Source organism: Salmo salar, chromosome ssa16 (assembly GCF_905237065.1).
Source record: "Salmo salar chromosome ssa16, Ssal_v3.1, whole genome shotgun sequence".
NCBI classification, from domain to species: Eukaryota; Metazoa; Chordata; class Actinopteri; order Salmoniformes; family Salmonidae; genus Salmo; species Salmo salar.
The window spans coordinates 67,217,713-67,232,621 of record NC_059457.1 but is presented as its reverse complement, the minus strand read 5'-3'; the positions used below and the strand labels follow the sequence as shown (position 1 = coordinate 67,232,621).

General features: G+C 45.4%; 1 protein-coding gene across 4 annotated transcripts in view; it reads right to left on the bottom strand.

The window, feature by feature from the left end:
• Window positions 1–2,429: 2,429 nt before the first annotated feature.
• Window positions 2,430–14,909, bottom strand: part of LOC106574248 (cyclin-dependent kinase 15) — a 32,635-nt gene continuing 20,155 nt past the window's right edge. For all 4 annotated transcript variants that reach the window (XM_014149984.2, XM_014149985.2, XM_045697612.1 and 1 more), the window contains 6 exons: window positions 13,091–13,211; window positions 11,596–11,689; window positions 11,203–11,266; window positions 6,893–6,941; window positions 5,519–5,661; window positions 2,430–3,346 (listed from right to left, as the gene is read on the bottom strand). In XM_014149984.2, the coding sequence (XP_014005459.2) occupies window positions 3,237–3,346; window positions 5,519–5,661; window positions 6,893–6,941; window positions 11,203–11,266; window positions 11,596–11,689; window positions 13,091–13,211 (581 nt within the window). In that variant the 3' untranslated portion in view covers window positions 2,430–3,236. The remainder of the gene's footprint in view (window positions 3,347–5,518; window positions 5,662–6,892; window positions 6,942–11,202; window positions 11,267–11,595; window positions 11,690–13,090; window positions 13,212–14,909) is intronic.

Genomic DNA, 14,909 nt, shown 5'->3' with positions numbered 1-14,909 from the left:
GTGGCCAACAGATACCGTGCCCTCGGATGATGGGAGGGAACAACTTCATTTAGGGTAAACCCTTGCTCGGGGGTGAAGTTCCCTTAAGTACAGATGTAGGATTAGCTCCCCCCAATCCTCCCCCAATCTTAACCATAACCATTAGTGGGGGAAAATGCAAAACTGACCCAAGATCAGCATCTAGGCCCTAAGGGGACCCTACTCCTTAACCCTCAGACTAGGGAGTTAACGCAGTACATGTGAGACTGGATCTCTCTTGCTTCTCACAGAGACTCTGTAAGTAAACATAACACTGCCCCATATTTCTACTCAATTTCCTCTCCATCTCTTCCTCTGGGGTGACCTGGTGTCTATTCATTAAGTCCGAAACCTAATACTGTACATGAGAGCCAGCCAGTGGGGATAGTGTTGTGAAATGGGATTATGACAGAAGAGGAAGTCAGAGTTGTTCATCACCTGGACATGTCTTATTTTACACGGTTACGCAACATTTAGCACCCAACGCACACCTTTCTTTCTGCCCTCTCTCCATGTCTCACACACACACACACAGATGTGCACACCGACACACGACGCACGCGAATGCACGACGCACGCACGCACACACCTTTCTCTCCCCCCTCTATCTCTCTCACACACACAAAGATGCACACACACACACATTACGTCTTGCGCCAGCCCAGTCCTGTGTCTTGAGTTTGTTTTACGGTATACTAGAGTTAAAACATGGGGTAGTGGTAGATTACACACCAGCTGAGGCCCTGCAGCAGCCAGACTTCAGGAGGTCCAGACTTGCAGTCTTAGAGGAGAGATGGTCAGTGGGATGATAATGGATGGAGTCTGTACGACTGGAGGAGCCTCCTAGGAATGTAGTAACTTCACAAAACAACACGGTTGCCATGCTACAAAAGTCTTTCTAAGTTCATGAGAGAAAAGGGGAGGATGACAGGAAGGACAAAAGCCATTTACAACAATATACACTACATGACCAAAAGTATGTGAACTCCTGCTCGTCAAACATCTCATTACAAAATCCACTCTACTGGGAAGGCTTTCCACTAGATGTTGGAACATTGCTGCAGGGACTTGCATCCATTCAGTCGCAAGCATTAGTGAGGTCGGTCACTGATGTTGGGCGATTAGGGCTGGCTTGCAGTCGGCGTTCCAATTCATCCCAAAGGTGTTCGATGGTGTTGAGGTCAGGACTCTGTGCAGGCCAGTCAAGTTCTTCCACACCGATCTCAACAAACCATTTCTGTATGGACCTCACTTTGAGCACAGGGACTTTGAGCTTTGTGCTCAATTTTATACACCTGAAGTAACCGAAAGGTTGCAAGATCGAATCCCTGAGCTGACAAAGGTAAAAATCTGTCGTTCTGCCCCTGAACAAGGCAGTTAACCCACTGTTCCTAGGCTGTCATTGAAAATAAGACTTTGTTCTTAACTGGCTTGCCTAGTTAAATAAAGGTAAAATATATTTTTTTTAAATTGTCATGCTGAAACAGGAAAGGCCTTTCTCCAAACTGTTGCCACAAAGTTGGAAGCACAGAATCACCTAGAATGTAATTGTATGCTGTAGCGTTAAGATTTCCCTTCACTGGAACTAAGGGGCCTAGCCCGAACCATGAAAAACAGCCCCAGACCATTATTCCTCCTCCACCAAACTTTACAGTTGCCACTATGCATTGCGGCAGATAGCATTCTCATGGCATCTGCCAAACACAGATTAGTCCATCGGACTGCCAGATGGTGAAGCGTGCGTGACTCATCACTCCAGAGAACACGTTCCCACTGCTCCAGAGTCCAATTGTGGCGAGCTTTACACCCCATCAACTGGCGCGTGGCATTGCGCAGGTGATTTTAGGCTTGTGTGTGGCAGCTCGGCCATGGAAACCCATTTCATGAAGCTCCCGACGAACAGTTATTGTGCTGACGTTGCTTCCAGAGGCAGTTTGGAACTCGGTAGTGAGTGTTGCAACTGAGGACAGAAGATTTTTACGTGCTACGTGCTTCAGCACTCGGCGGTCCCGTTCTGTGAGCTTGTGTGGCCTACCACTGCGTGGCTGAACCGTTGTTGCTCCTAGACGTTTCCACTTCCCAATAACAACACTTACAGTTGACCGGGGCAGCTCTAGCAGGGTGGAAATTTGACTAACTAACTTGTTGGAAAGTTTGCATCCTATGACGGTGCCACGTTGAAAGTCATTGAGCTCTTCAGTAAGGCCATTCTGATGCCAATGTTGTCTTTGGAGATTGCATGGCTTTGTGCTCGATTTTATACACCTGAAATAGCCGAATCCATTCATTTGAAGGGGTGTCCACATACTTTTGTATATATAGTGTAGCTTGTTAGAGAAGACAACAAACAAAATACGATATGTAGACCTGCAGGCAGTTCTATATGTATATATCAGAAAATAAACACACAATATCACTACTGCAACATTTATTGACTCACACACTCCTTCACGCATTCTCACGAAAAACACATACACATTTTAAAGGCAAGCTGCACCCAAGTGTAGGACAATTGAAGAGTGGACATCACAAGATTGCCGAAAAATACGCTATATGGGGTGTTAAGGAGGAAGTTTTATGGTTACAATACAACATGAATTACAGTGTACACACAACGCAACAGCGTACACACAACCGTCACAGTCATTCTGTTGCAGGGATACCCACCTGCATGCTGTGCAAAAGAACAATCATGGTCCACAAGGACCTGATTAACATAAGAGGTATATAATATATGCATGTTTTGGCAGTACAAAATAAAACACTCACCTGAAAAACAAACCCATCGTCATCATTGAACCTCAGTGAATATTTAGGAGGAGGCAAAGAGAGCATAGTGAGTCCAGGGAGACGCTCTGAGAAGGAGAAGGAGGAGGGAGGAAGCAGGAGGAGGTGGTAAGGAGGAAGATGTTAAGGAGTTCTGAGCTTCCTGACAGTTCTCTTAGACGTTGCGTAGCTTTCCGTTGCCACCAACAACAGACATCGGGTCTCAGATAGAGAGTATATACTCTCCTGTCTTCTTACAACATGGGAACTCTGACTGAGGAATGCTGGGTGGAGTCAAGAGCAGAGGTTGGTGGAGGACGCTGGGGGTCTAGGTAAGTGTTGTGTGTGTGAAGCCTCATGCCTCTCCATCTTGATCAGATGGTGGTCTAGCCTGCAGGCAGGGCTAGGGGCCTGGGGTTAGGGGCCAAGCCCAGGGGGTTAGAGGTCCATTATCACCAGCACTTAGCCAAGGGCACCAGCTGGGACGGTCTGATCCTTAGACTGAAGATATCCTTCACCTCTGTCTCCAGCCTCACTCCGGGGACCTTGAAGACTGATACAGCTGAGAGAGGGGGGGAGGTAGAAAGAGGGGGGGGGGGGGGTAGAGAGAGGGTGGGGGGTAGAGAGAGAGACAGATACAGAGGGAGAGAGAGAGCGAGAGAGAGAGAGAGAGAGAGAGAGAAAGAGAGAGAGAGTAGGAGAGAGAAAGAGAGCGAGAGAGTCAGGCAACACTTACGGCTTCACATCATTATAAAGTCAGGTGAAAAAGTTCCTCAGCCAGCTCACCAACAATAACAAAAAGATAAACATCTCCCACACTAACTCCCGGAGAAGCCTTATAGGGCAGTTAGTCTGACAGATACCGATCACAGCAGCTCAGACAGCTTAGAGCCTAAAACGGCACCACGCCCTCCTTCCAGACTTACTGGCTACTAGCTGGGACGCGATCAAGGGACCTCTCATAGGCACCTGGTGTTGGGTGTGGTCGTCCACAGTCCAGCTAGAGCCCCATCCCTAACAACTACAATGACTTCTCTTCTCAGGATTGATGCTGCTCGCCACTGTTCCAGTTATATTGTGATACATTGTGTGAAAGTAAAAGGGCTACTCATTACTACTGGTCTGTTTCTAGGCCTTCTCCCTTCTGCCCTGCCGAGACCTTGGCATCATTAAAATAAGTTTGTTCATCCTGGAGAGAACCTTCTCTCTCCACACTCTTTCGCTTCTTAGTTGCTCTCTCTCTCTCTCTCTCTCTCTCTCTCTCTCTCTCTCTCTCTCTCTCTCTCTCTCTCTCTCTCTCTCTCTCTCTCTCTCTCTCTCTCTCTCTCTCTCTCTCTCTCTCTCTCTCTCTCTCTCTCTCTCTCTCTCTCTCTCTCTCTCTCTCTCTCTCTCTCTCTCTCTCTCTCTCTCTCTCTCTCTCTCTCTCTCTCTCTCTCTCTCTCTCTCTCTCTCTCTCAGTTGCTCTCTCTCACTCCCTATTCTCCTTCTCCGCTCTGTTCATTGATGTCTCTCCCCTACGGTCTCTTCTCTCTGTCTTGGATGCCATGCAGAGTACGAGCAGTAATGATGGCTCATTATCGAAAGAGTGTGTGTGTGTGTGTGTGTGTGTGTGTGTGTGTGTGTGTGTGTGTGTGTGTGTGTGTGTGTGTGTCTGTGTGTGTGTTTAACTATACTTGTGGGGACAGTAAACAAACAGACATTTGATCAACTGGGGAAATGTTGTTGGTGGGAGGTCAAATGCTATTTCTAGGGGGTTTAGGGTTAAGGTTAGAATTAGGTTTTGGGTTAGGAGCTAGGGTTAGGGTTAAGGTTAGAATTAGGTTTTGGGTTAGGAGCTAGGGTTAGGTTTAGGGTTAAGGTTAGGTTTTCGGGTTAAGGTTAGGGTAAGGGTACGCGTTAGGGGTTAAGGAAAATAGGATTTTGAATGGGACTGAATTGTATGCCCCCACAAGATTAGTTGCGCAAGACTGTGTGTGTGTGTGTGTGTGTGTGTGTGTGTGTGTGTGTGTGTGTGTGTGTAGGACACATTCAGCTGGAAACCTACTGCTTGACCATATCAGACACTGTATCCCACGAGGCTTTATTCCTATCCAATACATTCCTACATTTCACTAATATCTATCCTAGTACTCCCTGTACTCTTCTTCTGTTCACTGAATATTATTTCTACGGCCTGGAAAAACACATCTACGTTCAAACCGCACCAGACAGACTGTCAGCGCGATAGACAGACAGGTGGAGAGAGACTTCAAATGCAACTTTGCTTACTTATACATGCATTTTCCTGATGTATATCTACTTAGCCACCCGAGAGCTGTGGAGACAGTCTGATCTCTTCAAAGGAGCCATCTGTGCTCACAGTAGGAAACTCGTGTCTTTAATCATGCGTCGGACGGGTAGACTGTTTAAGTGACAAACTGCACTGGAGTTTAGTGCAACGGAGTGCCAATCTCTCTCACCGGCAGGGAGAAACAGAGAATACTGATGGGGGGAGGAGGGGAAAGTCAGAGGAGGGAAATATATGCGCATGAATACGCACGCACACATACAAACACATGCTTAGTCTCCCACATGTGTACACACACACACACACACACAGAGACAAACACACACCACATTATGCATCGCTTGACTGTCATTGCTGTGACAAAACACGCATATTCTTATTGCATAGATAGATTGATATGTTATGTGTTTCATTGAGGTGTAGTGACACACACATACACACACTCACTGTCTCGTAGCTGCATGATGGGGGGCGGTAGCGTGTTGAAATAGGGGTGTTGCAGTGCATCCTGGGCCAAGATGCGGTCTCGTGGGATGGAGATCAGAATCTGCTGGGCCAGGTCCTCTGTCTTATAGGGCAACTGGGACAGTCTGAGGGGGAAGCAGAGGGGACTATAAGAGATACACACACACACACACACACACACACACACCCTCAATAGATACATGGACTTTATGTAAATGATTTTACATCCATAGCCATTAGACATATAACAACAACCCAGCCACACTTCTCAGTCATTTGCATTAATTCAAGTCAATTTTCCCTACTGGCGTGCATAGCTCTGTACCCCCCCCCCCCCGCGCTTTGTGTGCCTCCTCGCTGTCCTACCGAAGCAACTTTTATTTCACAATGTAATTATCTGCTATTTCTGTGTGTGTTTTTCTGACAGTGTCCTTGTATTTGGAGAAAAGAGTGTTTGGTCCCAACAGGGGGTCTAGTTAATTAAATCCATGGCTAGAACGAGAGAGAGGGGGAGATGGGTGGGGGAGAGACCGACTCCCATTCATCCGTCTTGAAAAGACCTGCATTAAAAATCACACCATAACTCCCCTGAGTGTGTCTCTCTCTCTCTCTCTCTCTCTCTCTCTCTCTCTCTCTCGACTTTGATGACCATGAGGACTCTCTCTTTCTTATCTCCCGTTCTCTCTCTTTCTCTCCCTTCCTCACTGTCTCTCATTTAAATCCATTAGATCCATATTCCTAGTAATGTGTTTTCCTATTTCAGAGTGATTTTTTTTTTCAGACAAGACTGCATTAGTGTGCTACAGACTGTTGAGTGGGTCTCATATTTGTTATGACAGCGAGTCAGAGACTACTCCAGACATCCTCTCTCTCCCATAACCCGACTGTGTGTGTGTGTGTGTGTGTGTGTGTGTGTGTGTGTGTGTGTGTGTGTGTGTCTGGCCCCCCCTGGTACAGGAGCAGAGCTGTGTTGGGTCAGATGTCACCATGATGGTAGGAAGGGGGAGGAAGGTGGGAGGAGGGGAGGAGACACGTCTGGACAGACAAAGAATCTCCTGTTACCACAGGGCTAACTGCCCCCCCCCAGCCGGAGGCAATGGAATGGGCAAACACACACGGCCGTCCAAAACGGAGCTGTTCCATACCCTACACTATGTACACATGTATCCAACCTCTACCTCCACAGTAACTTATATGCTGGAGCGGAATAATATTTCTATCAAATGTTCACATTTGCAGGTTGCTGAGATACATTTGACAAACGTGCACAAGTCAAACAGATCTGCAAGACATATTAAACACATTCACAAACTCTATAGTACTGACAGAATACTGAGCAAACTGATTCCACCGTACCTTTTCCAAACATTCCTGAATTGCTGGGGCTCACATGGTTGAAACCATTCTGTAGGGAGAGGAGAACAGCACAAGCAGGTTAGTTAGGAAATGTTTGGCCTGCAACTATGGCTGCAAAGGCATGGAAGACGGAACAGTGAGGTGGGTCAGCCCACAGGACACACAAAATATATATCTGTGTAAACTTACGGTAAAGTAGACCTGTTCTCTTTGATGATTAATGCTACAGCTAGGGCATCCTGGCGGCGAGACTAAGTGAAACATGCTTTGGCACCGCTGATCGCAATTTGTGGTTTCTGAGCCCTGGCGTAGAGTTTTAATGAGAGTGTTTTAATGGTTGGATAGCCGGTGCCTTGGACAGCCCCGATGCTCCATGATGAATTAATAGCGAACCGTGGAGAATAAACTGTTTGAAATAAAAACACATTTTTTTTAAAGAAATGTATGCGCTCAGTCTCTCCTGCATGGTGCAACGGAGCATAAACAAACATTCATTTTTAGACAAGCATTCTCTATAGTATAGGCTAGCTATCACTTCCCCCTGGCCAGTCAGGTCACTGAAGGAATATTTTCCCAATATTTTCCCTCTTCCCTTCTTGGCCTCTCCCTGTTCTGTGCTGGCCACCCGCTCTGCCCTGCTGAAAGCTGCCCAGGCCTTTATCTATTGGTCCATTCAGCTCCCACATCTGGAGAGGCCCAGTGGTGCCAGCAGCAGTCAGGGGGCCAGGTAGGGAGCTAGCCAGGAGGGAGAGAGGGGGCGAGGGGGGGAAGATACCTAGGGTCATGCCCACACAAGGACAACCAACATGGGTGTCCTAAAACACCACAGTAACGTACATGTGCACACGCCTGCACTCGCTCACTCGCTCTCACACACCTTCCCCCCACCCCCACACTGCTGTTTTTCCCCTATGTCAGCTCATTCTCCACCCCAAACACAGCGGATTGGTACAATATGTCGGAGTCTATAGCTGTCAGACACAGAGGTTCTAAGTCCAGCCATTCTTCATGCCCAGATTGCCCCCCCCTCCCACACAGACAGGCAGACAAATCTGTCTGGCTCACCCTCCTACCTGTGTGTGTGTGTGTGTGTGTGTGTGTGTGTGTGTGTGTGTGTGTGTGTGTGTGTGTGATACCAGAGCATGTGAGCGGAGTTGAGTGGTTGAAAATCCCGCTCATCGCTGGAGTTGGTGCTTGCACACTGTTCCAGCGCTCCATGAGCTTTCATACTGCTCAGCTAAAACCCGCTCCGGGTTCACAGGGGAAAATAAACTGCCACGCCAAATTCGCTCCATACATTCAAATCCCAATTTAACCAACACCCATCTATTTTTGTGGCTACCTGGACCGACCAATTGGTTTTTAAGTATTGAAACATGAAAAGGTGAATGTAAGAATGTCATATTAAACAGCATATAAACACTCTAAATAGGTCAGGAGACAGACAGGAAGCGTAGGTCCCGTGTGGCTCAGTTGGTAGAGCATGGTGTTTGCAACGCCAGGGTTGTGGGTTCGATTCCCACGGGGGACCAGTACGGAGTAAAAAGAAGAAAAAAATAAATAAAAATAAATGTATGAAATGTTCACTACTGTAAGTCTGGATAAGAGCGTCTGCTAAATGACTAAAATGTAAATGTAAGAAGGAACGGAAATTAATTACTTAGGCTATATTATTTCAAAGCTATAGCCTACAAAGAAATACATTGTGAAGCATTTGTGAGTGCGACACTATAGGCTAGTAGGGACATAAAGGGCTCAGCATTTAAACAACATTTCATTGTATTAAACCATTATAATCTATAAATTGTGCATATAGGCTGTGACTTACTTAGAATGAAATACAAATTAAACAAAAAAATGAAAGTATTTTTAGAATTCATTTTTAGAAACATGAGTCTGGCCAGTCTGACTTCAGGCTCATGCGATGGTGACACACACACACACACACACACACACACACACACACACACACACACACACACACACACACACACACACACACACACACACACACACACACACACACTTGCAGAACCACTGGGGATGCTAAACACCCTTTTGGCCCTTCCCAGGTTGGGCAGAGATGCTGAGTTGTGTTTCATTTCTATAGGTCGGCCTAAAGGTTTTTTTTAGGCAAAATAACAAAATGAAGCTCCTTGAACGTGGGAATATGCCAGGCCCATTGGGCCAAAATTAATTATGGCCCATTGTATAGATAATAGAACGAAAATGAACAAAACGTTGAAGTTTATAAATACTTTGCTACAATGAGACACTTAGTTATCTACCCACCTATTTCCTTTCTTTCAGCGGGTGCACGTTGCATGCTTTTGGGATACGTGTCTTTTCAGATTCCACAAGGATTCTTTAGTTGTGGACACTAAATCATCGCACTTCCTCTCTTGCTCTTGGTCCTCCTCTTTGTAAGTCACCTTGATGTGGGGACTATCAGTTTCTTTATGAACATATTTAGGGAACTCCATGACAGTAGCTAAAGCAAGGGACTATAGCAGCACACACGCAGACTACAAATGCATGCTGGGACGGGCATGCCTTGAGCTCATGAAGTGAGTGCTATTGGAGCAAAATTAGAGCGGGCGAGAAGACCGACGCTCCAGCCTTTAAAAATCTTACTCTATGCTCCAGTCAAATTGGGCACGCTCTGCTCCTCGCTCCAATCCAGCTCCACTCCGCTCACATACTCTAGTGTGTACAAGCATCTGCCTGTCTTGTCTGTCTTTTCATCTCCCAACCTCACTGCTCTGTTTGCTTCACACATATTTTAAACAAAACGTTCTCTCTTTTTGACTTCCAGACCTTTCTACTAGCCCATCTTCTCTCAGCATCTCATCACCCCCAACCAATGTCAGAGCCCTTATTGAACTGCATGGGGCAGCGCAGACAGGACCCACTGTGTAGTTTGGAGATTCATCTATGCATTTATTCAGCATTTATGAATCTTATGTTTGTTTATTAATGTTTGCTGAGGAACTTTAAGACTTTAACAGTCTGAGGTTTTGAATTCCTATGGGTCTTGTAGGGGAGGAATTAACAGAGACAGAGAGTAACCCATATTTTCTGCAGCGCAGCGCAACACACACACACACACACACACACACACACACACACACACACACACACACACACACACACACACACACACACACACACACACACACACACACACACACACACACACACACACACACACACACACACACACACACACACACAGTCTTGTATAACTAACCTTGTGGGGGGACACAATTCAGTCCTCCAAAATGCTATTTCCCCTAACCCCTAACCCTAACCTTCAATCCAAAACCTAATCTTAACCCCAAAACGTAACCTTAACCCTAACCCTAGCTCCTAACCCTAACACTAATTCTAACCTTAACCCTAAACCCCCTAGGAATAGCATTTTAACTTGTGGGGACTAATGTTGGTGAAATGTTTGTTTGTTTACTATTCTTGTATAGTATAGTATAGTATAGTTAAACACACACACACACACACACACACACACACACACACACACACAGTCAGCTGTGAAACATGTCACCCTCGAACTCCCTCTGTATAGCCCATTACTGGAAGAGTGGGAAGACAAGCTGACTCAGGTTCAACTCAGCATGAGGTTTAAATCTCAGGGTTGGATGGAAGAGTATAAAAGACTGACAAGTACACACATCTGGGTATGGTGTCATTGAACATGGTTTACAAGGTGAAAGTGAGAGATCAGCATAGGCGAGTCAGAGGAGTAGAGCTCTGTCCAAAACCACACAGTCTGAAGGTCCATTTGAAGGTCTTTCTCGTTCTTGACATCATTCTCTCTCAGACCAAAGAGTTAACTCCCACACATAGCCTTCGCACTGACTCCTCTCGCAGATGTGTTTGTCAGCCACACGCCATGCATCTCAACTCTCTTAAACCACAGTGCATTAGAAAGAGCTAAAGTACTCTCTTCCCACAGCCGTCTTAAATGCCACGAGTCTGGAAAGCAAAAGTAGTACTATAGACCAACAGGCCCACAGTCCCATACAACCCCAATGAAAATGTATCTCGTTGACTTCTGCTGCCCCCTAGTGGTTAGGGATGAGCCACACAGCAAACCATGAGTCTAGTCTGCTGTGGTTTATGTCGAGCTTTATTAAGTGTGTAGATTACCCAAACTAATCCCAAACTAATCCCTCCCTGACCTTTCTCTGACCCAATGGGAATGACTGTATTTTCTCAAGCAGCACATAAGATTGGATTATTGTAATGGTCATGAGGGAGGAGGAGGATGAAAGGGATGAAGAAGTTCTGACCTGGTCTGAAGTTGGGCAGCTCGTTCACTCCTGGCCACGTCTCCTCAGTCGGGACCCCGACGACCTGGAGACAGACAGAAAGGGTCCAGAGTGAGCCATCAACCGCCATCTCTACTAGTTTTTATGGATCTACACTCTTAGAAAAAAGGCTTCCAAAGGTTCTTCGTCTGTCCCCATAGGAAAACACTTTTTGGTTCCAGGTAGCACTCTTTGGGTTCCAGGTAGAACCTTTTCGGGTTCAATGAAGAACCCGGTGTAGAAAGGTTCTACCTGGAACCAAAAAGGGTTCTCCAAAGGGAACAGCCAAAGAACCCGTTAAAGCTTCTAGATCGCACCTTTTTATTCAGTGTAGAGAGGATGATGCCATTGAAAAGAAAGGGGGATCCTACTCACAGCCCATATTTTCTGCAGCTGCTCAAAGACGTCTGCCACCCCTGGAAAGGCTGGCGTCCCCTGGAGCATCTCAATGAAGATGCATCCAGCTCCCCTGGAAGACAACACAGGTTTGGGGGAGTCATTTAATAATCCGTGAAAAGAGAGAGATGGACGGGACATCTTTCTTCAGTACTTCATAATCGGCACAATAAGTGAACTAATTTGGTAAAAACTAAAAGGTAGGTTTTGTATCCTAAGCAGTCTATTTATAGAGGGCAAAACATAGCATAGAAAAAGGGGATGAATTCAAAAACGTATCCTTGGATAAAATATTAAAACCTTCCGAAATATATAACACGAAAGCAAATACCTAGGTTATGGCCAACCCATTTGATTATTGCTGTTAAATTACTACCCCTTTTGGTACATTTCTCTTTGTACTCCAAGTCCTTAAACAACATGTGGTTCCAATCTCTTCTATTTGGAAAGGTCAAATAGAAACCTGCCCAGATATCATTAACATTAATGCACAGGATGGTTTATACCAACGCTTATGCTATTCATTAGTACAAAATTATTTTAACTCTGGGGGGAAATAATATTTCTCTTAGGAGAGCAACTAAAACATTTGTTTCTCAGTATGGCACCAAAACATCGTTAGACAAAGGCCAAGAGGTTAAACTCTTCTGAACACGCAACATTCTCTGAGCCAACCTGCGGTAACTCACTCTGTAGGAGAGTACTAATGGCAACACTAATGGCAGCTACTCTTAAACCACCACTGATGCCACGTTCAAAACAACTGAGAACTAGGAAATCTCCGACTTCAGTGCGTTCAAGACAACTGGGAACTAGGAAATCTCCGACTTCAGTGCGTTCAAGACAACTGGGAACTAGGAAATCTCCGACTTCAGTGCGTTCAAGACAACTGGGAACTAGGAAATCTCCGACTTCAGTGCGTTCAAGACAACTGGGAACTCTGGGGAAAAAAACAGCTCAGACTAGGAAAAATGACATCATGATTTGACCTAGGTTTTTCCCCAGAGTTCCCAGTTGTCTTGAAAGCACCATGACGCAGTGGTCTAAGTAGTTATGCAGTCTCTAGAACAGTATGGGCACGGTCCAGTGGTATTCTGGTGTTATTCTGGTTCAATGCTGGCACAGCCAGAAGAGGACTGGACACCCCTCATAGCCTGGTTCCTCTCTAGGTTTCTTCCTATGTTCTGGCTTTTCTAGGGAGTTTTTCCTAGCCACCGTGCTTCTGCACCTGCATTGCTTGCTGTTTGGGGTTTTAGGCTGGGTTTCTGTACAGCACTTTGAGATATCAGCTGATGTAAGAAGGGCTTTATAAATACATTTGATTTGATGGGTTCAGATCTGGCTGTCCAGTGGAAAAAAGCTGATTGAAATGACGTTATTGCAACCTTGCCTACAGGGTGGTTGGTTATGGAGGATGTTCAGACCCTGTCCAGATATGGGATATTGTATGTCCAAATATGTCCAGTCCACTCACCAGATGTCCAGAGCAGTGGAGTAATCAGTGGAACCCAGGAGGACATCAGGAGGTCGGTACCACAGAGTCACCACCTCAGACGAATAGGTCTGGCACGGGATGGACTTGGACCGGGCCAGCCCTAGTGGATACAGACGGAACCATATAGTTATAACATGAATACAATACCACATATAACACACATATCACATCAAATTTTATTTGTCACATACACATGGTTAGCAGATGTTAATGTGAGTGTAGCGAAATGCTTGTGCTTCTAGTTCCGACAGTGCAGTAATATCTAACAAGTAATCTAACAATTCCCCAACAACTACCTAATACACACAAATCTAAAGGGGTGAATGAGAATATGTACATGTAAGTATATGGATGAGTGATGGCTGAGCGGCATAGCCAAGGTGCTGTAGATGGTATAAAACACAGTATATACAGTTGAAGTCGGATGTTTGTATACACCTTAGCCAAATACATTTAAATTCAGTTTTTCACAATTCCTGACATTTAATCTTAGTAAAAATTCCCTGTCTTAGGTCAGTTAGGATCACCACTTTATTTTAAGAATGTGAAATGTCAGAATAATAGGAGAGAGAATGATTTATTTCAGTTTTTATTTATTTTATCACATTCCCAGTGGGTCAGAAGTTTACATACGCTCAATTAGTATTTGGTAGCAATGCCTTTAAATTGTTTAACTTGGGTCAAACGTTTCGGGTAGCCTTCCACAAGCTTCCCACAATAAGTTGGGTGAATTTTGGCCCATTCCTCCTTACAGAGCTGGTGTAACTGAGTCAGGTTTGTAGGCCTCCTTGCTCGCACACGCTTTTTCAGTTCTGCCCACAAATTTTCTATTGGATTGAGGTCAGGGCTTTGTGATGGCCACTCCAATACCTTGACTTTGTTGTCCTTAAGCCATTTTGCCACAACTTTGGAAGTGTGCTTGGGGTCATTGTCCATTTGGAAAACCCATCTTGAGATGTTGCTTCAATATATCCACAGAATTTTCTTTCCTCATGATGGCATCTAGTTTGTGAAGTGCACCAGTCCCTCCTGCAGCAAAGCAGCCCCACAACATGTTGCTGCCACCCCCATGCTTCATGGTTGGGATGGTGTTCTTCGGCTTGCAAGCATCCCCCTTTTTCCTCCAAACATAACGATGGTCATTATGGCCAAACAGTTCTATTTTTGTTTTATCAGACCAGAGGACATTTCTCCAAAAAGTACGATCTTTGTCCCCATGTGCAGTTGCAAACTGTAGTCTGGCTTTTTTATGGCGGTTTTGGAGCAGTGGCTTCTTCCTTGCTGAGCGGCCTTTCAGGTTATGTCGATTTAGGTGTCGTTTACTGTGGATATAGATACCTGTTTCCGCCAGCATCTTCATATGGTCCTTTGCTGTTGTTCTGGGATTGATTTGCACTTTTCACACCAAAGTACATCTCTAGGAGACAGAACTCCTTCCTGAGCGGTATGACGGCTGCGTGGTCTCATGGTGTTTATACTTGCATACTATTGTTTGTACAGATGAACGTGGTACCTTCAGGCGTTTGGAAATTGCTCCCATGGATGAACCAGACTTGTGGAGGTCTCCAATTTTTTTTCTGAGGTCTTGGCTGATTTCTTTTGATTTTCCCATGATGTCAAGCAAAGAGACACTGAGTTTGAAGGTAGGCCTTGAAATACATCCTCAGGTACACCTCCAATTGACTCAAATTATGTCAATTAGCCTATCAAAAGCTTCTAAAGCCATGACATCATTGTCTGGAATTTTCCAAGCTGTTTAAAGGCACAGTCAACTTAGTGTATGTAAACTTCTGCCCCA